General features: G+C 39.9%; 1 protein-coding gene across 4 annotated transcripts in view; it reads right to left on the reverse strand.

Annotated features, from left to right (window-relative positions):
• Positions 1–265: 265 nt before the first annotated feature.
• EPHA3 (EPH receptor A3) overlaps positions 266–26451 on the reverse strand; it is a 245289-nt gene continuing 219103 nt past the window's right edge. For 3 of the 4 annotated variants that reach the window (XM_065657430.1, XM_065657422.1, XM_065657450.1), the window contains 4 exons: positions 21760–21909; positions 19607–19800; positions 5509–5664; positions 266–4048 (listed from right to left, as the gene is read on the reverse strand). In XM_065657430.1, coding sequence (XP_065513502.1) covers positions 3943–4048; positions 5509–5664; positions 19607–19800; positions 21760–21909 — 606 coding nt within the window. In that variant the 3' untranslated portion in view covers positions 266–3942. The remainder of the gene's footprint in view (positions 4049–5508; positions 5665–19606; positions 19801–21759; positions 21910–26451) is intronic. The other variant, XM_065657439.1, reaches the window with a different exon arrangement.

The raw sequence follows: 26451 nt of genomic DNA on the forward strand, positions 1-26451 counted from the left end.
TATACAAAAGCATGCAAAATCATTTATAGTACAGAAAGATCCCGTATCTTTAGTCCTCAAAAGTAACTAGTGAACATTTAAACCATTCCTGTTTTTTCTAGGAAGGTAATTCCTGAGATGCAAAGTTGAGTTGTACGTTGGCATTTTCAAAGACACCATACTTCAGTGAAGCATATAGAAACAACTTGGTAGGGACATAATGAAACAGGAGCAAAATACTATCTAATACAGATACTCAGAGGCAAGAAATTATCATGGGGTTAAATTACAGTAAGTGGTGGGAATTTTTATTTTGTTGAAAAGTACATCTTTTACTGGATTCGACATAGTAATAAGATGAAAAGAGGTCCACTGGCAAGGGAGGAAAAAAAGCAAAAGTTTGGAAGTACTTGACACAACTAAAATAAATGTCAGCTTTTTCAATATCCCATAGGCAGACTGTAGCAGACAATTTTTTCCTGTATCCATGGAGAAAGTAAAGTCTTTGACTGATGTAAGTCAGTTTAGCACAAATGCTGGTCTGTCTAGTTACAACCTGCACTACTGGTTTCTTTCAATAGATAATATAGGTAATATCTAGCTTTCACTCTGAACCCATGCTTTAACACTCAGAATTTATCCATATTTAATTACAATTTTATCACACTTCTCTAATCAAATAAATTTACTTTGTCCTCCAAGCAATCACCTCAGTATTCCAGTATGTAAAAAATACTTTCATTATGTTTATTATAAAAATATAAATGTTTCCACTACAAATCATTTTACATTAGTAAGAGGCCATCTACAATTGCACAATATATAATCTAAATGAGTAAGTAATGCTTTGAAATACAAGTAAAGTAAATACATATTGCCAATCAAATCACATCTATACATTGCTTATTGAACACTAAGTAACAGCACAAAACTAGATATGTTAACAGAAATAAATAAAATGGAAACTATATTTAAAGATACAAAACCAATAATACGGCATGTCATTTTATGAGTATTTGCATTTTGCTTGATGTCGATAACCTATGCAAGTCCTGTACAGGAAGATGGCCACACGAATTCTAGTATCTCTACTCCATAATGAAGAATTGTACACTGCTATGTATACATATGTACACGGGGACAGGGAGTATAGGATGCTTGCAACAGAGGCCACTTACAGTACAAATCAACTTTTGACAGGAGAGAAAACTAAATGTATTTTAAAACTCTCTACTCCTAATAGCAAAGAAAAGCAAAATTGAGCTTCTTTCTTTTCCCAAGCATCAGTGAGATTTAATCTTTTATGCTGAGCATGCTCAAACAGTGGGCAAGGAACATGACATGATACTAAGAGAAAATTGAGGGTGGTTGGTGCAAAGCTTTTGGTCGTCACCTAAAATTCTAAGAAGTGGTTCTGTGTTTTCGGGAGCATTTCAGAGGTGTCTTCCCCTCACCCCAGCCTCCTCACCCCCCACTCTCCAGTGGCAGAATGAAGCTGAAGAGAAATGTCAAGTGGAGTATGTTATAAAAAGCTGTGCCCACACAGACAATGTCTGCAAATGGATTTTAGTGACTTAAATTCAAGAACAGTATCTGATTTAGAGGAACCTGAAACTGAAGAAAATAAAGATTCTGAATGAACCAAGCAACTGAAAATACAGCTATTCTATTCAGCACGCTGCATTTCATGATAGATTGTGGCAGATAAGGAGAAGTGTTCTTTACACCTTAAGTGCTTTATTTTAATTTTCTTCAGTTTTTCACTTTTTTTTCTAATTTCAACTTACTTTGAAACCCATTCATTTTTCTTTCAGAAAATATTACTAATTATTATCCTGTGACTGTGTTTCAAATCCAGTCCTTCACAGCATGCTCACTGCCAGCACTCACGAAGAAGTCTCTAATTCTGTTTCTATTTAGCAATGTGTGATAAATGTTTTGTCTCTACATTTTATAAGTCTTGTGCCCATGAAGAAAAATTTAAAAGCTGATGCAGTCACGTAAATCCTAGGAACTGATTCTTCCCTTACTTATGTGCCCTGTGCTACACAGAGCTTCAAAAACCAAACCAATACAAGAAAGCCTGACTAGTTACCTGCTTTTGCACACACAGCGAAAGGTGGCATGCCATCTGCCTCCCACTGAATCTTGGACTTCCAGGGACTCACTGTTATTCACCAGAGACAGGTTTAGATTCCAGCACAGCAGGTTGGGAATTGGGCTCTGGGCACTAGTGGAAACTGTTCCAATGTCTGTGTGCCTGCCATCACATCTAGAGCATTCAGAAGCTCATCACTATGTAGCACAAGAAGTTCCTCACTGTGATTTAGATGGTGCATTCTCAGAGTGAAGAGTTGAGTCTGCTCAGAACCAGGACCGACATGTTCCAGAGCAATAGCTTAAGAACTCACTATTGGGAAGATGCTGAAGCGGGAAGGACTCTCAAATCTCACCTTCCAGGATCCTTTTTCTACCAGGAAATGTGAATGCTCTCCTATAGACAGGCTTCTTTCTCCTTTCTTTCAAGGAACAGGTGCCTAAGGAACCTGTGCCAAAAAGCAAGGCCCCTGCAGGACGGCAGCCCCTGGACAGATGTCTTCTAGCTCAGACTTTGGTAAAATTACATACCAAAGTCTCATTTCACAAGCTTAAGTCATCCTTCTGAACTATCCACTTATCCTTGGCTGCAAGTCACCATCCCAGCATAACTACCAGTGGCTGTCCCCATGGCAGGACACCTCCCACTTCCCAGCGTCAGGAGCAGAGCCCGCCAGGTGGAAACCAGAAATGGACCACTCCCCAGTGAACTCAAAAAGCATTCTCAGTTAATGCAGGATGCAACCCTGACTCTTTTTAATGTTTGCTAGGCAAATCTCCCACCTAAACACCACATGAGAACAGGGGTCCTTACTTTGACAGGAAAGCAGGCCTTTGGGAAGTAAATGAGATGTACTTCACTGGGACAGATACCATCTAGAGATTGATACGCACCAAGCTCTGCCAAAACTCGAGGCAGGGTTAAAATGCCACTCACAGCAAATGGAAGGAATTCCAACAAGTCCAGATGCTTTGTCGAGTGTCAGAGCTAGAAAAAAGACCATCTTTCTTCCCTTCTTTATTTCATATATGATGTTATGAGTATAAAATAATCTAGTAACTAACCCTCAGACAATTTCTCAGGTTGAACCAATGAAGTTTTGATAACATTTGGCACTTGGCAATAATACAGCCAGGTTAAGGTATTTAAGCATAAATATAAACAATAATGGAAAAAAGAAAGAAATAAATAAGTCTTTTAAAATTTAAGACTTGTTTCTATTTAAATGAACACAATTAGGGAAGCTAACATAATGGCAAAAATCTTTTGTCAACTAACTCAAAGTCACTACAAACTTTATTTCTGTGTTCCTTTCTGAAGTTGAAATAGCATGTTACAATGACATTATAAGTAAATATGGCCACAGAGGTTGTGAGGTATAGTCCTCTATTTTCCTTGCTTTTAAAGAAATAAAATACCTGTTACAGATCTCTTCTGTATAAAAATACCGAAAGTCTGTCTTCTTGTTTGCTGTATAGATCAAATACACAGCTTTTACGTCCATGTGTTTTTCATGTTATTCAGTCACTTAATATTCAAATGGCTCTAGGTTTTAGTATCACTGATTTTTACTTGGAAAGATTTTTTTACATATTTTTTTTCTTTTGAAATTTACTATCTGCATTAACAGTCAGTCAAGAGCACCCACCCTTTAGGATTAACAGATAGAAAACAAGTTCACTCCTATTTTTAAGGCATTTATACTCAATATTTGAGTGTCTTAGTGGGTTTGAAATTTCAACCGTTAAGTTTCCAAAGCTGTTGCAAAGAACTCCTTTAAATTCTGCCGTTTATCAGCCATCACTTTTGCCCTTTGATGCAACTTTTCTCTTTTTTTCTCTCCTGAGCAACATCATTTTGGCAACTTACACAGGAACAGGGCTGGTTTTTGTATGAGTTTCTAGAGCTTTGATGCTGGTAACAATCTTCTTTTGAGGCCCCACAACTGTAACGCCGACTTTCTTCACATCACTGGAAAAAAGAGAAGATGCACCGGGTGAGTGAGTATAGTGTCTCTGTGCTTCCTAGCGCTGATGTGAGCAAATAGCAATCAACTCGCTGATCTTATATTGCTGCACTGGAAGAGCCTCCAGGTACAGTGATATTGCTGAAATGCAAACCCAGGTACAAAAAATACTGAGAACCATTGTATGAAAACAGCAGGAGGCTGCCAAAAAGAGCGAAAACTCATTTAGCCTTGTTGTGTTTGCTCACCTGGAAGAAAAGACAATGAAACAGTGTTCTCTGGTGATACGTGCACCAGGATTTAGAGGCATGGGGATCACTTCTGGGCCAGCTGTGATCTTGAGCCTCTCTAACACCTCCATCCCCCCGTCAGCCTGGTCGCTTTTGCTGAGCAGTGCTGACATCTCGCTATTACATGCTGAGCCCTCTGAATGGTCATCTTAAGTCTGGTATCAGCATTGAGATTGACAGCTTCGTGGCCAAGCTTCCAGCTTCTACCCTGTTTTTCACCTCTCATTTCTCCAGGCTGTCTGGTCTCTTTGTTTCTTGTGCAACACAGAAGTGGTTTAACACTTGTGAAGGGCTAATTAACCAGTGGCTCACAGGAAATTGGGCATTCCTAGAGGATTTCTGCACTGTCCCCAAAGGGTAATTGTTATAAAAAGCCATTAGCAGCCTTTTTATAGTTGCAATAATACACTAACTAACAGCATTGATGTGTTTAATTGTTGATACCGCAGCTGCTGCTTACTCCTTCATAAGTTGTCCTGTATGCAGCTAGTGCAACAGCCAGCCAAGATTTCCTTTGGCATTAACTTCATTACGGCACTTGATGCCTTTTCAGGTGCAGAGGAAACATTATCCTACTCTTCCTCATCTAAAGAACAAAGACGTATTACATTCGAATGTAATAAACTTGCAAGCTGTCAACTTCCGAGCTGATAATGTTTAAATGTCTAAACTGGATGCAGGAGGGAGTTCCGACCCCGAATAATTATTAGTGTGTAGGAGGAAAGCAGCTACAAAGGGTTTGCTCTGTCTCACCTGGTTTGATGGAACAAGGGATGGACAATAAAGGAACAGATTGACACGTGCCAGCTGTGGAAAAAACCTCATATAAAAAGCAGCATATAAAGAATCAATAGAGAAACTCCTAAACTGTGAGTGAAAGGGATGCTGGGGTACCAGATGATGCAGGATGCTACTGTATCAGATGGAACCAGGAATTTCCTCGGCATCAGTGAGAAAAAGCTGTGGGACTCTGGCCTTCATACAATAACCAGAGCATCTAAGTTTCCTTCACGTGTACTGCAACTACAACAATAATTTACATTTGTCCTTGTAAATGTAAGAATATTTTAGCTAAAACCTGGAAATTCCATATAAAAATGCTACTCATGCTTTTGTTTAAACTTCTACCTCCAGCCGTAACCAACAATGAAGAGCTGAAGTCAAGTCAAACTTACTCTGTGGAAATCTTGGCTATTGTATCACAAGAACTGTACTCCACGCCTGTGAAAACCTCTTTGCACTGTCCTGTCCGAAAACCATTAAGCCAATCACCTGTCGTGCGGAAGGCTGAAATGTCAATGTTGCTTTGGTCCAGGAGAAGATTTGATGGCCTGAAATAGAAAAGAATGTGATGAAATTTAGACAGCAGGGATACATGGGGACTTATTTTGTGTCTAAAGTTGGCACTGGCACTGGCAACTTCTCTTTTTGATTCTGGAAGTTGTCTGCTGCTGAGGCCACCATATGCACTCAGGCTGGCAGCTCTGATGAAAGCCACGTAATCATCTTGCTTAAGAGCTCTTGCTTCTCATGCCCACACTTAAATCACTGAAGCATCACCAATTCATTAAGTATATTGTTACATTACAATTTAATTTGTGAAGCATTGGCAAAGACAAGCCTAATTTAGATGATAGTCTTGTGTTTCACTTAGTCCCAAACAACTCACAAACTGCACACTCTAGACTCCAAGCTGACCATGTTGGTAGAATTTACACATATCAAATGTTCAGAGCGTTGTAGCCCACTGACAAACCCTAAATGCTGCTATTAAGTTAGAAGCACAAATAATAAGACACTAATGGCTTTAAAAAAATTGTATCAAGTCTAAAAATCAAATGTGAAATGAATTAAATATATCTGCATGAGACTCGCATTCTGCAGTGCACAGAAGCAGAAATGAGGAAGTTTATTATTAAATACACTTAGCTGGATTTAAAATGCAATTGCCATGTCCAGTTTAAAATTGATGCTCTCTCTAAGACTGAAACTTCCAGAAGGAGCTCATACAAATAATTTGGAAGTGAGAAGTGAATCATCTCCTGCCTTTCATGCTCATGAAGGGTGCTGAACTGACATGACTTGCATCCAAGTTCTCTACTTAGACAACAATGAAAAAAAAGTAACAAACAAACCAACTCAATGAATTAAACAAACTCGTCGTCCATACTTTACCTATTTAAACCTTTCTCCATCTGCATAAGTCTACCTAGAAGCTATTGAGAAAAAATATCCTTCTCAAAATAACGATTAAATATATAACTTTTTAATCAAGAAGGAATATACTGCAGCTGACCCTGCACTATGCATATTGCAAATGGCAGAAGTGGCACCTCCCATATTGATCCAGAAATTTAGTTCTGCCTTGTAAGATGACTATTGTTTTCAGAGTCTTGTGAGCATACTGTGACTTCTTATTTGTGAGCACTGAGGCTAAAAACAAATGACAGTCCTTCCCCATATAGTCACTAGTGTCGGGCTCTCCCATACCTCATTTCAGCCATCTGAAAATACCACAAATAGGCCCGGCTAGTTTTCTGAACTATTGCTGCAGTCCATGGAGAGACACACCATTTCCAGGCAGGAGGTCTGTCCTCTCTGAAAGAGATCTTCCAGGCAAACAGCTTGGAGCAGCCAGCCAGCTCTCAGAGAGGGGACCTTGTTCTCAGCTGTCCATCCTCACTGTCTTGGTATCTTTTCTGAGTGCTGTGAGAAGCCTCTGAAGAGCAATATGACCAGTAATTTCTTTCTACTGACAAGACATCTTACTAATTCTAATTACCTTTCTCTCTCGGTGCTAATTAGCACAATAATGACTTCCTTAACGAGTCAGATGTTATTAGAGACATCAACTCTATTTCTGCATTTTCCCCTATACTGACAAATCTATGCCCATACTAGATGGCTTTTTAGCCCCCATTCAGAAACATATGTGCTCTATTTTAAGTAAAGTACCTATCTCAGGCTTAAAAGCTAAGCCTGTGCTTGGCTGTGCTGCTACCATGGTACTACTCGCCAGCACAGGAGACTGAACCAGAGGACGTTCAAAGCAGTTAGCACTGCAACTTTACAGTCTATTTTGTGCCTCATAATTCTTTTCCCCATGGCTCTAGTGAAACATCACCTGCACAAGTAGTCCGACTACTACAGCTAAATCCATCTGAAGTGACTTTTGTCACTGGAAAGAAGTGAAAATAAGGAGTGGTTAAACTAACACTGTGATTTAAAGGTAGTGATTAAGCAGTGTTACAGGTAGATTACAGGATCTGGATTGTAAAACACCCTCTTCACCCCAAGCCCAAGCCATCTCTGATCATTGGAAAAAACATAAAGGGAAAATTTATAAAGGCTCCAAGGTGAAAGAAGTGCTTAAATACCAGTGAATTTAAGATCATAATCAGGCTAGAAAATCCAAACAAAACTTCTCAATCCTAATACAAGTCCTTATGAAGTTCCATCAGGATTAGCAGCCCTTCAATAGCATACCCCTGCAGTACATCTGGCTTGCACTGGAATCAGGAGATATCGCATCAGTTACACCAAGAATTTTACCTTTTACCTTCAAAGAAAAGAGCAATATAGCTTTGTGAAAAAATAACTCTAGGTATTTTCTACATATTAAACAGCACCTTCTACTTCTGATGTTTTGCCAATTGTTACCAATCAGCTGATTTCTTTCAGGCTCAGAAAATTATTTTAATATCTTCTTCCCTTCTGAGATTTCAGGCCATAATTAAAGAGCTATTAGATGCTTGAAAAATCTTAACTACAAAAACCACGAATGGACATAACACCACTGTAGATTCACCATCAGTTTTCACCTGACCTTTTGTCTGACTACCTTCCCTCCGGAGCTGAGCCGGCACAAGGAGCTGCTACAAATGACCATGATCACTGGCACCAACTATAGACCTCACATCCTGGGAACAGCCGCAGATGGAAAGGAAAGCAACAGAAGACACCAGAAATATGCTCTGGCCCCAAGACAGTAAAGAAGGGAAAGTATGGCATGGCAGCACCGACACAAACAAAATTCAAGCTGCTGTTCTGATGCTAAAAAACAGATCTTAGGCATGTACATGATATACAGTTTTAAACACCCTCCAGTTAAAGGCTCAGGTTAGATAAACATGCCCAAAATATTTTTATTCAGTAGCTGTACAGCCTGCATCTCCCTGACTACTGTTTGTCCCATGAAGAGACAATGCTTTTTATTTATAGTTTTCTGGATATAGTGTCTCGAATCCCAAGACATTTATTAAGAGTATTTATGAAGTGTTCTTAGTGATAAAGCATGGAGTTTTTTTTTCCTCCCAGTCTAGTATGTCTTTTCAACTTAAATCTAATAAAACAAGGCCTGACTCAAGAATCACTAACGAAAGTACAAACACATTGAAACAGAACAGGTCTCTAGGATTAGGAATTAGAGTGGCCCAAAAGAGCTTTTATGTTTATTACTTGGATCAAAGTATCATCAGGACAAAAAATATGACCTAATTTTAATGCAAGTGACCTCAGAATAACCAGCACTGTAAAGTATCATTTTTCTCCTTGTAGGATTGCAAACAAAAATTAGTTACTTTCCTCCTCAGAGAGGACATCTGGACAGTTTATCAATGAACAGGAATTTGTCTCACTGCGAAGAGTCTGTGATGTCTCCTCACTCGCACCAAGGGAAAGCTGGGCTTTCAGAGCATCTGCACACATTGGCAGTTTTTTCCCCCTGACCCAGCCCCTAGACAGAAGGTCTGACCATGAAATTTATGGTCTGGGTGATGTGCGCCATGAGCTCACACTTTACTAGACAAATTAGATGGGTTGCAATCCGTGCAGCTGTAAACGACGTCCTGCAGGGTTCCACCTGATCTTTTACAGCTTTTCATAAATCAGTACCTACTAGCTTCAGAAGAGAGTCATTAAAAAGAAATCATGGAAATTACATGTTTGCTCAGGGGAAGTGAAATAGAACATTTCCCTCTGTCTTTTTCTTCTCTCCTCTCCTGTTTTGTTTTTTTTTTGTTGTTGAACTTGTTTTATTTTATTTTGTTGCTTTGACCAGCTATGATGTACCCCACTGTGTTATCTTTCAACAGTCATGGAAAGACTTTCTATCCTCTTCATCCTGACTGTGTGTCTATCTACGGAGTTGTATTTACTGACATGTGGTGCCCTGAAAAAAAATCAGCAAGGCTGAGGTTAGAGACACAAATTTAACAGCGATATGCCAGTTACAAAATGCCCTGTTGCTGAAAGCTTTCTCTGGATGTGCCCATTACGTTATCAGTTGGAATGAACCTCTGAGTCACCCGCAGTAGCAGGGAGAACGACAGTTTGTTATCATTAGCACAGCTTTTTGTCACAACACAGGGAAAGTTTCACTGCACCAAATAGTAACGGCAAAGACCACAGAAAACATCATTAGAACCCTTCCCAATATGGCATGGAAATCTCGTCTCTGGTCATCTGTGAGAAAGGGATACATTAACTTGTAAAATCCAGGAACTGAGACAAAAGGAAAATGTCCTGCCACTTCTTCTGCACGAAGGCTGGTATTATGTGAACACACAGAGGAGCTGTGTGCACGCAATCCCAGACTTCGTATTGCAGTAGCCTCTCTCTTTCCATCCCTTCCTCCAAACAACACAACCAACCTCCAGTTTTTAAATCTGGACTTCCCCTTCCACAGTCAGTTTCTTTTAAAGGATAAAGCATTTTTAAAAATATAAAGTAATTTCCTGTGGCAAATTTTAGGTAATTATAAGCCGATTTAGTAAAGTGAAATTGCTCCCTAGGAGGGAGCCAGGCCTGGCTTGAACACAAATCCTATGTGCTTTATTACTATGGCAAGCTGAAGCACAGCGTTCAGGTCTAACAAGAAGGATATCTCCTATTTCAAGAAAAAAAAATAGCTGGCATAGAAAGCAAATTTTAGTTTTATCTTTTACAGCGAGCAAAATCAAAAGTATACATGTGTATCAACAGTACCAGTAAATAAATTACATGCTGAGGAGAAGTAGTGTCATTGTGTTTACTTGACTATCCCTGGACCTTAAAGATAAGAATCGTTGAAGTTCCACTTCTTCATGCCTGTTTTTAAGGTATCCTTAGCAAAATTTGTAACTTAGTCCCTAAAATCAATTCACTTCTCGGGTTGGCACATTTGCTTTTCCTGAGGAGCTTTATATCATGTTTGCACACTCTCAAAATAAGCAGGTTGTGACTACTCTTTGAAGCCAAAAGAGAGACGGAGCAATGAAGTGGGGGTAATATGAATAACCAACAGAGAAAAGAACACAGGTGAGGCTGATGGCCTGCTGCAAAATGATGCATCTCTCTAAATGTCACCTGGGACTTCTTATTTTCTAGCTCCATGTTGTCTGTTGACAAAAAACTTCCCACAGCTTCTTCTAGGATAATGATCAAACAAAATTTCAACTGCCCCACAGGTCAGTCCTCCAGTCTTCCCTAATCCTCTAGCTGCCCCTCAGAACATGCTTTTCGAGGGGCTTATATATTTTCACCATCCTGGCGGGGTAGAAATTATATGCCTGGGTGTATCAGTGTTCCTCAATTTACTTCCCCACCCCCCCACCCCGCAACCACTGAAGGCAAAAAATACCAGCATGCTGCTGATAATGGTTTTTTTTCTTTCAGAATGTAGCTTAAACTGTGCTTTTAAGCTGCAGAAGTAAGGTCACTTGGCCATTTCCCGGGATTCATAGCTGGCCCAGAGGCAAGACCCTTAACCACAACCAGTCATTACCGGTAGGACAGTCTATAGGCTCTCTACAAGAGGGAGAGAAAAACGCCTTAGCGAACTCTTATAATGCTTTTCTAGCTCCTTGCATCTCCCATTTGCTGTGTACGACTTGCCCTTATATCTCACATTTGGCTGTGCTGTGATTTTCTGCAGACTTTCGCTGGGGCATTCGCTGCACAAGGCAACAGCTCCGTGCAGTTTCTTTTTCCAGCATTTCTAGCGCAGAATCGCCATTAATGCTAACAAGGGCTTCACGTTGTAAACTCGGCACATTGAGCTGAGAACAGCAGAAGAAAATCCCCTGGAACTCACAGTAAACAGCAAACGCTCACGGTCAGGGCACTCGCTGCTTGGGCTGCATTGCTATTTAAATTATACAGTTCCCAACTCTGCGTGTTGTGAATTCTTGTCTGAGTTTCACCAGCAGAGTCAAATTAGAGGTGCGAAAGTGCAAATAGATGTTTTACTGTCTATGTTAACAGTGAGCCCCAGCAACTTTTAACTTTGGAAGAACAATGGTTGATTTGTGTCTGCCCCAGGCACGGTATTACTGGCTGCTGGAAAAATCAGGTGAAAATAGGGCTTTTCTGTCTCCAGCATGCAAACTCACTGAAATCCCTCAAAATCTCTTCAATGTAACTCCTAGATTCCCTGCACAACCCAAACTATGATTAGGCATCAAGGAGTATCATTTACCATAGCCTTCCATTTTTCTGCGTGATTTGTAGTTAAGTTTCACCCCCCTCCATAAATTCACTATTTTATGCTTAACAGACTTCAGAAAGAAGGCAAGCGTTGTAGGTTTACATTGCTTGAATTCTTTCAGGGCAAGCAGTCTATTTCAGGATACAGATTATATTGTTGCTGGGTTTTGAACAGGGCTAAAAATTCACATGTAGGCTTGCATTATGCAGTGTTTGGCCAAACCAGGACCCTGTTGTCAATGCCTTGACTACCGCAAAGCGTAGCTCTCTGAAACACTTGAAATAAAACTGAAAGCTCTTTCCTTCAGCCCTCCAGTCTGCAAGTTCCTACCAGGGAGAAGCAAACAAGCAATATTACAGCAGGTCAGCAATATGTGTCAAGCATCTGAAACCTTCTGGCTTGAATGGCAAAAAACCAGAACTTTCAACAAAATGTTCAGCCAACACAAATAAAATAGTCGTTTTGCAGCAAATATTACTGTAAAAACAGGGCTTGAATTATGCTGCATAATGGAGAAGCCTGAATTTTTTATTTGACCTGTTCGCTGCTCCTACTGAATTTAATTTTCCCAAATATCCTACTAAGCTAGTGTACTAGACAGTTTCCACTGAACCATCTCCGATATTAAGTACAAACAAACTTTGTGAGAAGCCAGCTTCAAATTTTAAATTGCAAATGATGCCTCTGGACGTTTGAGAGCAAACATTATGCCTGACACCACTGAGAGTGCTGCAGTGACAGACAACAAAGCACATGTTCAGCAGTGAACGCTTGCAATCAACTACTCGCAAATAACAGGTAGCCCAAAAACTGCTTGAGGAAATTACTCCTGTGAATAATTCAAACAGCACATCAAATTAAAGAAAATCAGGATTGGGTTGTAAACAACTTGCTAATACATGAAAGAATGTATGAGGCATTTTTCATACACATTTTAAACACTTTTTTATTTTCATCAGGAAAACTAACTCACCCTGACCCCCTAAAATTCCCGGACTATATTAAAAGAATTTCAACTATGCTCTTTCAGAAAATAAGTGTCTTTCTTGTTTTTCTAGCCATAGATATAACAGCACCAGCAGAATTTGTATTTAAATGGAGAACTTCTAACAGATAAAAGAAAGCTGAAACCAAATCTACCTCCAATGCTGCAGCATGATCCAGAAATAATGCCTTTTTTTTTTTTTTTTGGTAATACAGTTACATAGTATCATAAAGTACCAAAAAGATGTATTTGGGGGATAAAAAAAATAATTGCATAACTGTTTACAGATGAAACGTCTTTTTTTTAAATTCCCATAGTCAAGCATGCTGTTTCCTCATCACTAAATTGGAACCTGGAAATTAATGGAAGATGTAAAATTTGTATAATAGTATGGGATACACAGTCTCAAGCCTCTGAGTGGAATTCCAGGGAGGCAACTACACATTTTGTAAACGTCAGTTCTGGAGCCTTCAATAAAATCTTAAGAGGTTTTATCCATGTACCTTAATTATCATCCATAAACACAAAGAATAGTGCATATTCATTGTTGTAAATTAAAAATAACTTGACCAAGCTTGATGAGGTACCTTAATCTGGAAAACAGAAATTTGGCTTTACATTTTATTTAAGTTCTACACACCTAAAAGGGGTATAGTTAACATGCATAACGGTTTTCATTTTGAAATTAGCATAAATATAGTTTTAAATGTATTTTTATTTTGTTAAGCAGCATTATTGCTTTAAAAATCTGATTTGAATTCCATATTTAGAATTAGCTTTTCACTTTGTATGTCTATTCAGAAATCCTTTAATAAACTGCAAATAAAAGGCAGACATAACTTCTCATATTTTGCAACACGTAACATTTATGTCATCTAGAGCAGACTAGTGGACTAAAATGACTACTTGAAATTACAAAATAAAACTCTGTTTCAGAGGCCTCTGTATGTGAGCACACAGATTATGATTTTTAATCCTTCGACAGTATTTCAAACCCAAGGACTGAACAGAAAGGAGTTTGCCTGGCTGATGCCACAGGCAGTGCTTGGAGAGCAGAGAGAGGAGTCCACAACGTGCAAGAGAGCCAGCCTTGTGTCCTGCCTCTGTCTACAAAATCAAATGGTTTTATTGCCATTTACTGCCTTTGCTGAACAAGCTTACTCTTTTCCACGTATTTCATACTAAAGGTAGCTACACGCCAGAAAAAACAGATGCTGAATCCTATTAATGACTGCTGGTTAGCCTGTAAGTAACACCTTCATCTTCAAAGATTTGGGGCAAACTTGCTAATTAATCCTCCTGTGAGGAAGGTGATTTACATTTTCAGAGAGACAGATAAGTTAGCTAAAGAAAACAATCATTTAAAAAGTCCAATAAGCCATCTGCCTTTGAAATGGATGACATTTTGACATTTTCCAAAATAAAATGAAGGTCAACTGATTTTGCAAAATATTTGATAGCTGCGTTTCCAAACTGAAAACTGTTTTACAGATGTGTTTCGAACCAAACTATTGGCATCTTATTAGTAAGTGGACAAAAATCACCAGATAATTTTATACAACATTCTGTAAGCAGTGAGACATGATAATGACTTCCCATCTTAGATGCTTGGGCTAGATATGAACTGACAATAAAGATACTGAATGATAAATGTCTCATTAAAATCTCCTTCCTCTGAGATCCTCCTCTCAATTTGCAATGCAAAATAAGTATAATTTTCTGTGAAGATCCAAAGAAACTAACAAAATTGTCAGCCGTTAACTCTAAGTAACTTGTAAAATAATGATCTTTTTACAAGGAAGATTGTCAGCTGTTTATTTTCTGCATGTGATATATAAGACCAACTCTTGCAATTCTTGTATTTAGATATAGCTATTAATACAGCTATAAACACACAAAAAAAGGTTACACACCACTTAATAAAGAAATATCCTGAATTCTCAGATGGTTTTCTCCCCTTTTTTGCAACAGTCTCCTAAATATGTGCTTGTATAAAGAAACAACAGCAGCAATGCTTGACACAGACTTTCAGTTTACCAAAAGTTTATCTAGAAACAAAAGCAAATACAGAAGCAGGCTGGTTTTGTGTGTGAATTCCTTCTCAATTTCGAAATCAATCACAGACCTGGCAGAAATTCAGAATGTCTAAAAATCATGCGTTGGAATTAGAAACATTTTACTTTTTTTTTTTTTTCTAAAAATGCTTTTTCTTGGCAGAAGCTATGGATTAATTTGGCTATTCCTGTTTTATAGCAGGTTCATGAAGACTAAGTTCCTTTAGTCACACCTACATGACAGATGTGAACATACAGAGTAACTGTAAGAAAGCTGCCATAACACTTGGGTTGCCTGAATCCCATATTGGAATACTTATACCTCAAGGTCACACTATCCTGCAACAGCTTAATTCACTTTGGGACACAGAAATGCTTTAAATACATTTCTAATTATACACTATGTTTTAAATAAATTTTTTCAGATGCCTGTGTAAAAGTAAGATTAATTTACATAAAATGATAATATACATTGTAACTCGAGATAGCCATCATATAGATATATGAAAAGATAAGAATCAGAACTATAAATAAAAAAATCTCAAGTATAAATAAGCGGAAAAAAAATAAAAAGAAACAGATTAAGAAAATGAAGTGTTATAAGTCCATTTAAGATTTGTAGTGTGTACAACGTATTTCCAGTTACATGGCTCTTGGGTTACACGTTTTTTCCCACATAAATGAAACAACAACTAATAAGCCCTCTCAGACCACAGCCTCACCAACTGGTTAGCAGGTGGGTGAAGTGATTCTGTCTCTCCCACTCAAGTTTAAAAAACTTTCCATCTGCTTTTTATCTGCATGAAATGTTCACAAAAGTGAAGTAATACACAGTGGACTGAAAAATAATAAGCTCAAGAAGAAAAATAATGAACCTGATCAAAACTGGAAGAACTATGAACTCACTTCCACCCTAAAGATATCCAAACAACCTAAGGACTCTGTTATAAAAATGAACATAATGCTCTGAAAACAGGAAAGAACAGCAAGACATAAATCAAATAAAAATATCATGAGGTTATGCTTTAGAAAACTGCATGACTTGTGCAACTTTTTGTGTACTGAGCTCTGTTCCTACAGTCCCTTATAGAGCTACCTTACTCCAGACAGCCTAAAAGACACAAAACACCCAGGGGTCCATAACCAGTGCTGGTCTTGTCACCAAGAGCTCAAGGTGGCCACATGATAAAAAAGTGAATTTTGCCAGGTAAGACAAAATCAGCCATACTCTCTACTTTACAAGGAATGGGAAAGGAATTTTCACATGAATTAGAGATGAAGCGCAACAAACATCAGGAAATGTATGATGAAACGTTTGCTGTGCTGTGGTTACAAAAAGCTTTTGTTGACGTAAAGTTCACAGGCACATAGAATGGTCTGCAAAGAGACAATCAATAAGGACAAAAGCATCCCCTCAGGTATCAAGAAAATATTAGATACCATGGAGTTGCCAGATGGGATGGAAAACTGAAAAGGAAATATAGAATAGAAGGCTCTGACTCCTCTCCTGTATTCCTATGAGGTATTAGTATAAAACGTGCCTGCGCTATGGCCCGGGATCAGACGTACAGTCAAGCGCATCCTTCAGCTGAAATCAGTTAACAGTAACGTACCAGAAGACAGGGATATCCCATGCACCTCCAGCAATGTGCTTTTAAACAGGATACAACAGCACTATGACTATTTTAAACAAACATGAGCTCTAAAATCTGTAAGGGGAGACAGGCTTTGCATCTGCAACAGACATCGTCAGGTTAAACATTTTTCCTGACCAAGTATATTCTGAACACCTACGAGCATATGGTGGACATAAAGGTCTAGCATTCTTCCAGTAGCAGCACAGACATAGGTAAAAGGGAGTTGGGACCTCTATAATTTAGATTAATTGCTTACTATGGGTATGGGAGAGATGCTGCGGGAGTACTACAGCCTCAAATAACAACAGAGAGCAGCCATTTGATCTGATGAAACCCCCTGAGCCCTCAGGGCTAAAGCACGGAGAGTGATGCCTGTCCCTCCCCGGCTGCTGGCAGAACAAGGATCCCGGGAGGGATCCGACTCTGCATCTCCTTCCCAGGGAGCTGCCCTGACTCACTGTACTTTTATATTGGTTACATATTTCTGCACACAAGGCCACAGCAAGACCCAAACCCATTTTAAATCTGGCTTCTCATTTTTTTCTCAGCCTGTCAGAAGGTGATGCTGGACGGACCTCCAGTGCTTGGTCCCCAGCCAGGGGCACCATCATCTCCCGCTGCAGAAGGAGCACGTGCTGCCTGCCAGCAGTGCCTCTCTGCGGGACACAAAGGGGCGTGGAACTGGCTGCAGCCTTTCAGCCAGGCTTGAGGTTTGATGTTAGTCACTTTTGGCAATGGTTACATGGGGGTAATCACGGATTTTCAAAATCTGCATAGGACTGCCCAGCACCTCTCATGTTGTTATACGCAATTCCTGGTTGTACTCAAGTTTAAGGATAGCCTGGGTTGGTCTGCGGACGCCGACAAGAGGAGAGTGATATGGAGAGATCATAGATCACACATTTCCTGAACCTCAACAAACACCTTGCCACAGGGGAAGGGCTTGGGCTCACCCATGCCGATGTGCCCACCACCTGCACCCTACGGGCCCTTGTCTGTCAGCGGGGAGTGGGGAGCTGCAGAGAGGGAGAGATACTGCGCTGCTTGGGAATGCAAAGGGTGCAGGGACCTAGCAGCAGAAAGGTAATTGGGAAGGAGGGAATTAAAATCATCTTTGACATTCTCCTTCCCACAAATGTTCTCCACTTCAAAATCAAAGCAGCAGCCTACCACAAGGAGCATTTTACCGAGTGCTCACCTAAAGCATCTGTGAGAAGTCCTCTACTGTGTTACCTCCTTCCTACCCCATGTTGCGCCACAAGCAGAGAGCACGGCATCATGGTAGTGATGTGCATCCTCTGCTGCCCATGCCAGTAAAGCATATAATGAAAGAGGGGCAAAGAGAGCAAGAGAGAGATGGGAGAGATCAATATCATGCTGTGGTGCTCCTGCGCAGAACCCAGCAGGTGCAAGCAGCACTCAGACTGAATTTGGTCTCCCTTAGAGAATGTCAGCTTTACTGGCTGTGAACAGGTAAACTGGAAATGATGGGTCAACATTGTTTTCAGCTCTGCTGTGGTTCACCTCCCTAATTGGAAGGAGAGTAAACAGGGAACATTTTGTCTCTGTTTGGAATGCAAAACATGCAGCACTGGTTTCTGCAATCAAACCCCCAAACCAAAACATAGTCATGACTCCCAACTCACCTATTCAGCAGATAGCTACAGCATATACCTACAAAATAATTATTTGCAGCAATCATTTGCCAAATAGGGTGCAAGATGTTTAAAAGAAATATGCTTAACTGAGAAGACAGTGTATACATAGTCGGGTTATTTTCCAGCTTTTTGTTTGTTTGTTTGTTTTTTGTTGTGTTGTTTTTTTTTTTTTTTGTAATTGCTTCAATACGCATGTTGGTTCACTGTGTTTTAAATGCTCACCAATTAAATTATTGAAACTTAATTACTGTGCAAGCAGTCTTCTCTCATTATATATTTTTAAAAGCAGAGCCCATTAGTATGGCTGCCTTCCTCCTCCCATCTCTGCTTTTTTTCCCACATCTCTGGAGTGGCAAGAGGAGGTAATTAGGATGGCCAGCCTCTAGCTCAGGATGCATTTCCCTTCTGTGCCTTCCCGTTCGATTGCCATGGCAAGAAGTGTGCTGCATTAGAAGTGAAGGTTTGAGAGGAACATTTCACTGTGTTCCTGTCTGAAGCTTGACTCCTGTCAGACTCTGGTCTCTTGCCTACTGAAACACCCTCTAAGACCTGGGTCTGAAGCAGCAGAGTGCATTTCTCCCTGACTCTGCCTGATTTGTGGACAGAAGATTTTATACTAGCTTTCATGTTGAAAGTAATTTTACATCTTTTCAGATCACTTCAGTAAGAGTACAACATTTTGTGCATGATATAAACTGGTTCACTCAAACCCTACTTAACCAAAGCTCTTATTTCACCACATCCTCATTATGTCCTTGGGTGTCAACACACCCTTCAGTTGCTCTCTCTCAGTGAGATAATTCTTATCTCATGATAGTGATGTTCCAGAGCCTGTTGCAGACCCAGGATTATAATGAATGTTTTTAACGCAATCAGGAATATTGCACAGGTTGGAAATGAATACCTAGTTAAGGCAATGATCTAACAGGGAACATAAGTGCATTTTTAAGTTTGTGAGTCCTGTTGAAAGCAGAAAGCCTATTCATATGATTAAAGTTCAGGTGACTTGTCAGAACAGAGAGTAAGAGTGTAGAATATGTGTCTGGACCCAATTCAGAAAGATATTCAGGAACATGGCTAACTGTAATCTACGAAACACTAAGCACTTAAAACACCACATAAGGTCAGAATGAAAATGAAGATCACGTGATGGCCAAATCTGCCATCTGTGTTTTTCTCACAAACCTCTGCTCAGTCTTACAATGGGATTCATAACCATAGCATTACAGCTTTTCAGCATTTGAATAAACAACAGCAAGTTATTAATAAAAATAACAGCAATAATAAAAATTACAATAATGATAGTAAATTCTTCTGAAGGGCTAGTCAGGAAGCATTCCCTAGACTTCAAGACTGTGAACAGCTACAGTTAAAAGTTGAACAAGCAGCTGAACAAAGTAAACAAATTCTAATTATGAAAGATGACAAAAGCAAAGACATTTATTTATGTGTGATGTAAGATCTAATATGTCACCTTGCCGCTGCATTGGTGATTATTTTCAGACTGCTGGGATTACGGATCAGCTTATCCAGGATGCTGACAATCTGCTCAAACTTGGGTCTGTTGTTTCTGTCTTTCTGCCAACAGTCCAGCATCAGCTGATACAAGGCAGCTGGGCAGTCCATGGGAGGTGGCAAGCGGTACCCTTCATCAACAGCTTTAATCACCTGCACAAGGATAAAAGTTTTTGAAAACTTAAAGGTGCTCAAGTCTACTTGTTTTTATCAGTTCTATGAACCACATTAACATGGACATTCTGTGTTTAAACAAATGTGTTTATTCACTAATTGCCTCACCATGCAATGCCTCTGGTTTATCTGCAAAGTAAACCAGGCTGTAAATTAGGCACACGGAAAGGACTGTAGGGGAGTTACGATACAGTATATGACTTTGAGGAAGGTGAGAGTCTGGAAAGGATCTGTAAAACTCACACTTAGTTGAACTAAATCCATAAACAAAAGCTACAGCTAGTAAGGTGCTTGCTTAACTATGCCAAACTTCAAAAGGTCTTGACTATCATCTGATCATCCTCAGCAGCACTTGATTCCCACACTCTCCAGTGGACAATGCACTTGGCAGAACACCAACCCACCTTCTCATGGGCGATCCTGAACTGACAGATAGAAGGTCTTGTGGAAAGAATTTGGTTGTAATTGATCTCATAAGGCCAAAAAATATTTTTAAAACTTACCACGAGGATAACTGTGCACTTCCAACTAGGCAGTGCAGGCCTAGTTCTTTTGTCATTTGTCTACATTGTTCATCATTTATCTAGACTGAAAAAAACCACCCAAACAAACAAACAACAGTGCCCAGTATTTACACTGTTACAAAGCTTTTTAATACAACCTTTTCATTAGAGCATAACACCTCTTGATAAGTCCTACAGCATCTATTGCACCATGAATTTAAAAAAATGTATGAAAATGCATTCTAAGTAGAAAATTATAAAGCCAAATTCTGTTAACTTTTCCTTTTTAACTGGATCAGTTCATTCAAAAGCAGAAAAAACTACACTGAGTCAGAACAGGAATAGGAAAACAGTCTGTGGTTTAAGCAGTCATGAAGCAGAGGCAGATAAAGAGGTTAACCCTTCTGTTTCTGATTTTAAATGTGATATTATTAAAGGCATTCCACTGGCACATCAGCATACATAACGCAATTCATCAACCTCCACAAACAATAGAAAAACTGCTCATGACAAATTAAAGGTAATACGCAGTTTTCTGCACAGACTTGTGCTACTTGTCATTTGAAAGGAAGTTTTCATATCTTTTTCCTTGTCTAACACAAAGTATTATAGAGAACGCCTGATTACTGTTACTGACTTTTTTGAATTTAGTACTAGTTAATGATATATACCAACCCCCTGAAAAAACCTATTTGTGTCAGTGACTGCATTTCAGAAAATGTGATTTATTTATTCCCATGGAATAAATCTAGGATTAATAAGCCAACAGGAAAAAAAATAGATATAACAAAAATATTATTTGGGAAAATGTTTTGCTTCTTACAAAAATACTGGGAGTGATCCATCAATCATTTGGACTGCAGGCTTGGATAGTTTAGTAACGTTGCAAAGAAACCTGTATTGGAAGTCTTTTAATTGGATCACTCTACTTCTCTTTTTTATCCATTGATTACTTCCAGAAGTATTTTGGTTTCATTAGTAGAAATGCTTTGCTTCTCTTTTTCACAAGCTCCAAGAGCCATTTATTCTGTGTATTTGACATTTACAGAAAACTTCTACAGAATATTATACAAGTGGAACCAAAGGAGATCAACAGAAATTTAGGAGGGTTTTCTAACAATAAGCTAAGGTATGTAAAAGGCAATGACCTCATTGCAGTGGAATTGTTTGAATTGTCCTATAGAAAACCACCAGCATGATAAAATTCTCTAATATATTCCTTCAGAGGTCCTAAATACACTGCTGAAAAGATGCTGGCTTTTTCTTAAGTTCATTAGAACTTTTACCTGGCCAGGGAGATTTAGAGATTTTTATTTCTACATCTTATTCAATGTCAATGTCAAAAACTCGGAGCCACCTGGTTTCATTATGCTTCGCTTCCTTTCACAGCTTGATCCATTATTTGAGAACATAGCTCAGATAACAATATACTCACATCCTGGTTGGACATCTCCCAGTATGGTCTCTCTCCATAAGACATCACCTCCCAGAGAACAATCCCATAGCTCCATGCGTCACTGGCTGATGTGAACTTCCGATATGCAATGGCTTCTGGTGATGTCCATCGGATAGGAATCTTGCCCCCCTAGTAGAAGACCAAAATAAAACAGTCCATTTGACTGTAAGACAATGAATATAATTTTGCATGACTGATTATTTTAAATGAGTCTCTGAGATTCTCAGTTATGATTAGACTGGTGTAAAAAACAGTATAAGCTGGAAAATGCTATTGCCATTTGCAATGAAAGCATCTTGCACACTATACAGAGTAAAATACATTGCAGTGCCAAATCAAATGGATGTATAGATATATTGTATAATATACATGTACCTATGTTTACATGCATATTTATGTATAGCAAAATATGCACAGATAATAATAAAAGGTAAGTTAAATATGTTTGATTTTCAGTCATAAAATGTCCAAGAACTGGTGAGACAGTCATACAGCATCAAGGATGAAAAAGCTAGTATCAGGTCCTCATTTGCATCCTAGATCCCTTTTTCTGCATAGCACAAAAGGGCTGGACTTGGCTACTCATAAGCCATTTCAGGTTCATTTCCTGTTGGCGTGGAACCTGCGCAGTTTCACCATGTTTTCACCCCAGGTTTTCTAAGACATTTGAGGAAGATGAGAGGCCACAATGTTTCTGTTTAATTAATGCCAAGCTTTTGATCGCACAAGGCACTGAGTGTGACCATATGCACAATTTCCTATTCCAGAGAAAGCCATGAGACAGTCACAGAAAGGCAGATTCAGATGGGGTCATCTGTGTGGAGGGAAGAGTACAGAAATGCCATCTGGGGAAGTGGTCTTAAACAACTTTTACAGTCACAAGAGAAGCAAGCCGCCATTAAATGATGTAAACTTGAAAAGAACTAAAGATACCATTACAATTAATATTACATTTAGGGCAACATCTCTCTCTGGTTATGGCCGCCATTTGGTGTCATAGGTCAAATCAGTAACATGCACACTAGGAGCCTCAGGCTGAGTTTCTGCAAGATGAGAATTAGAGGAAAAAGACAATTTCCAATGCTGCCAGCTTTGATAGAGGTTTGGAAGACTGATTTGTGAGTCACACTTGAGAGATTCTAAAAAATAGTGGTGCAAAACTTGCTACTTAGGGTAATTCTGGAGGGAATACATTTGAATACAGAAAACTGTGAGAGTTAAAGTCATTTCCGGTTTGGGGATGCACAACATGTACAGAGATATACTCTGAAGATTTCACACTAGACTAGCTATTTGAGGTACCTCTGAAACACCCATTATACTACAGTCATATACGTATCCCCACAATAACCTGTGTGGGAAGGAAGTGCTCATATTTCACAGAATCACAGAATCACAGAATGTTAGGGATTGGAAGGGACCTCGAAAGATCATCTAGTCCAATCCCCCCGCTGGAGCTGGAACACCCAGATGAGGTTACACAGGAAGGTGTCCAGGCGGGTTTTGAATGTCTCCAGAGAAGGAGACTCCACAACCTCCCTGGGCAGCCTGTTCCAGTGTTCCATCACCCTCACTGAGAAGAAGTTTCTTCTCAAATTTAAGTGGAACCTCTTGTGTTCCAGCTTGAACCCATTACCCCTTGTCTTACTGTTGGTCGTCCCCAAGAAGAGCCTGGCTCCATCCTCGTGACACCCACCCTTTATATATTTATAAACATTGACGAGGTCACCCCTCAGTCTCCTCTTCTCCAACCTAAAGAGCCCCAGCTCCCTCAGCCTTTCCTCATAAGGGAGATGCTCCACTCCCTTAATCATCTTTGTTGCCCTGCGCTGGACTCTCTCCAGCAGTTCCCTGTCCTTCTTGAACTGAGGGGCCCAGAACTGGACACAATATTCCAGATGTGGTCTCACCAGGGCAGAGTAGAGGGGAAGGAGAACCTCTCTGGACCTACTAACCACCCCCCTTCTAACACACCCCAGGATGCCATTGGCCTTCTTGGCCACAAGGGCACAGTGCTGGCTCATGGTCATCCTGCTGTCCACCAGGACCCCCAGGTCCCTTTCCCCTACACTGCTCTCCAACAGGTCATTCCCCAACCTATACTGGAACCTGGGGTTGTTCCTGCCCAGATGTAAGACTCTACATTTACCCTTGTTATACTTCATTAAATTTTTCCCCGCCCAACTATCCAGCCTGTCCAGGTCTCGCTGGATGGCAGCACAGCCCTCTGGCGTGTCAGCCACTCCTCCCAGCTTGGTGTCATCAGCAAACTTGCTGATAGTACACTCAATTCCCTCACTGAATGACCAGCAAGAAATAAAATGTAAATATATTAATGCTTTGCCTACTACTTCCATAAAGTGTACCTGCACTGAAAGTAGTGATACACACACTAGCTTTAGATTAACTAGCTTGGTTAACAATAGAAATGTGGACATTAGTGCTAATTAGAAACCTAAATACAGCCTAAATACACTGGAGCCTAAGCATCTGCAATTTCATGGCTAATATCACACGAATTAGATTAAATATAAGCAACACAGGCAGGCCTGAATCAGGCTACAGTTTAGACCTCCAAAATGTTACTAGATAGGTCTTAGAGGTTTGGCAAAGGTCAGAGAGGGAATGCATCCTGACATGCAGTTTTTATAGATTTCATCCTATTTAGCAGAGTCCCTACCCTAACCAAAAGACAAACCTTCATTTCACACACAACCCTTAAAATTAGGTAAACACTGAATTTCCTTATTACTTGTGGACCAACAAATAGGACATATAAAATAAATAGCAGTATTGGAAACCACTGTTTCATCACAGGAACCAGAGTAGAGAGCCTGATATCAATCTCTCTCAAACTTGGAAATCTGTAAGATTATGTCCTTTGGTCACTAAAAGTACATTGTATTTTCTATTAACTATAGGTTTACTAATAATTCCCAGTCCTGCTCCATAACAGTACCAAGAACATAAAAATGATAGTCTTTCTCATATGCTATTGAGAAACAATAGTGCACCCACTTTACAAACATCTAGGGTCCCTCAGTGAGTCCAAGGCACAGCAAAGAAACAAGGGAAGCTCTCCTGTGTCCTAGTGTTCTCAAAACAAATCCACTTACACTTTTAGATGTGAAGATGATAAAGAAATCAATCCTACTTTTTCAACTTTTTTTCCTATGCATACTAGCAGAGTGAACTTTGTTTTCCAATAAAGAATGTTAATACCAGGGGAAAGCCACACCCTAAATTTACACAAACAAAACCCCACCACCATGAACAGAAAGAGCTTCCAACTCAAACATCTCTCACTTACCTCACAGGCTCAGAAGTCGCCCACAAAACTGAGCAGACTTACAGCTCAGGTGCCAGGCCAAGGTGCCTGGGTGCTGATGGCACAGAGCAGTATTCGGGGGGAACCCCGGGCTGCATGCCCAGGATGCCAGCCCTCCTAGCACAGACCTGCCCACAGGGTGACCACCCAACCCAGCCCATCTGAACTGACAGGAGAAAACTGCCTCTACGCGACCTGAGACCTAAATTGCAAAGGACTTTTACAGATCAAACCCAACCCCGTGGACCACATCTGGAATGTGCAGCTTGTGGGGCTCCTGGAGCCCAGAGGCAAGGGGCCACCACTATGCCCTACAGCTGGCAGGGGCTTCTGAGCTCCATCTCCGTGCCAGCACTTCCATGGGTGAATGTGTCCAGCACAGAACAGGCCAGACCAACACTGGCATCTGGCTCGAGATGAAATGTTTCAAACTCCTGGCCAGGTGGAGACCTAAAAGAGGAAACTGTTGATCCTTGCTGCTTCTGATAGCTTCTTGTTGATCCTGGCTGCTTCCTTGGTAGCAATGCCACCTCAGACAAGCCCCAAGCCTCTGCTGATCCCACCCAGCATCAACACTACTTGGAAAGAGACTGTGCCACCTGATTTGAAAAAAGCAAAATACACAGCTAAGTGTCACCAGTGGGCTCCTGGCGATGTAGCAAGGCTGGGTCTCACTCTCCAGCAATTGCTTCAGCTACATTTTGAATAGAGGGATGGCAGAACACACACCTATGACATGCCACATCAGAAAGCCCTCGAGGCAGAGAGTAGTTATGTTGGTTTTCTTGCATTAGCATAATGGCTGGTTCTGTGAAACACAGAAGTATCATTTTGGAGTTTTCAGAATCTTAGTCTCTAAAAAAATCAGAATTGCCATGAGTGGCTTCAGGTTCACTTTTTCAATTTCATGCTTAGATACGAAAATGAAGCCCTTCTTGCTGAACCCCAGAGAAAAAATTGCCAGATGTCACACAGAAAAGTTTGCTCATGGCTAGAACATGAGCGCTTTAGGCAAGTGCAAGAAATATCATATTTGACAGAAGGTCTTTACCTTTATAATCTTATGAAAAACATAATTTGCACAACTAGAGAAACACATTTACACAAAATGACAGTAATTAGTCTCTTAATATTTTAGAACTGCTTTATTGAAGGGCAAGGAAGATTATAAATTCAATGAAACAAAGTTCTTCTGGCTTTGTTTGTTTTAGTGAAAAATGAAGACACATTAACTCTGGATTCCATTACAAGAAAATAAATTTTCTTTGATAAGTCTCAGCAGTAGCTCTATATGAGCTTACAGATACATGTAGCATTACCATAAATGAGAGTAAAATAAGGAG

This window comes from Caloenas nicobarica, chromosome 1 (genome assembly GCF_036013445.1).
Source record: "Caloenas nicobarica isolate bCalNic1 chromosome 1, bCalNic1.hap1, whole genome shotgun sequence".
Taxonomy (NCBI): Eukaryota; Metazoa; Chordata; class Aves; order Columbiformes; family Columbidae; genus Caloenas; species Caloenas nicobarica.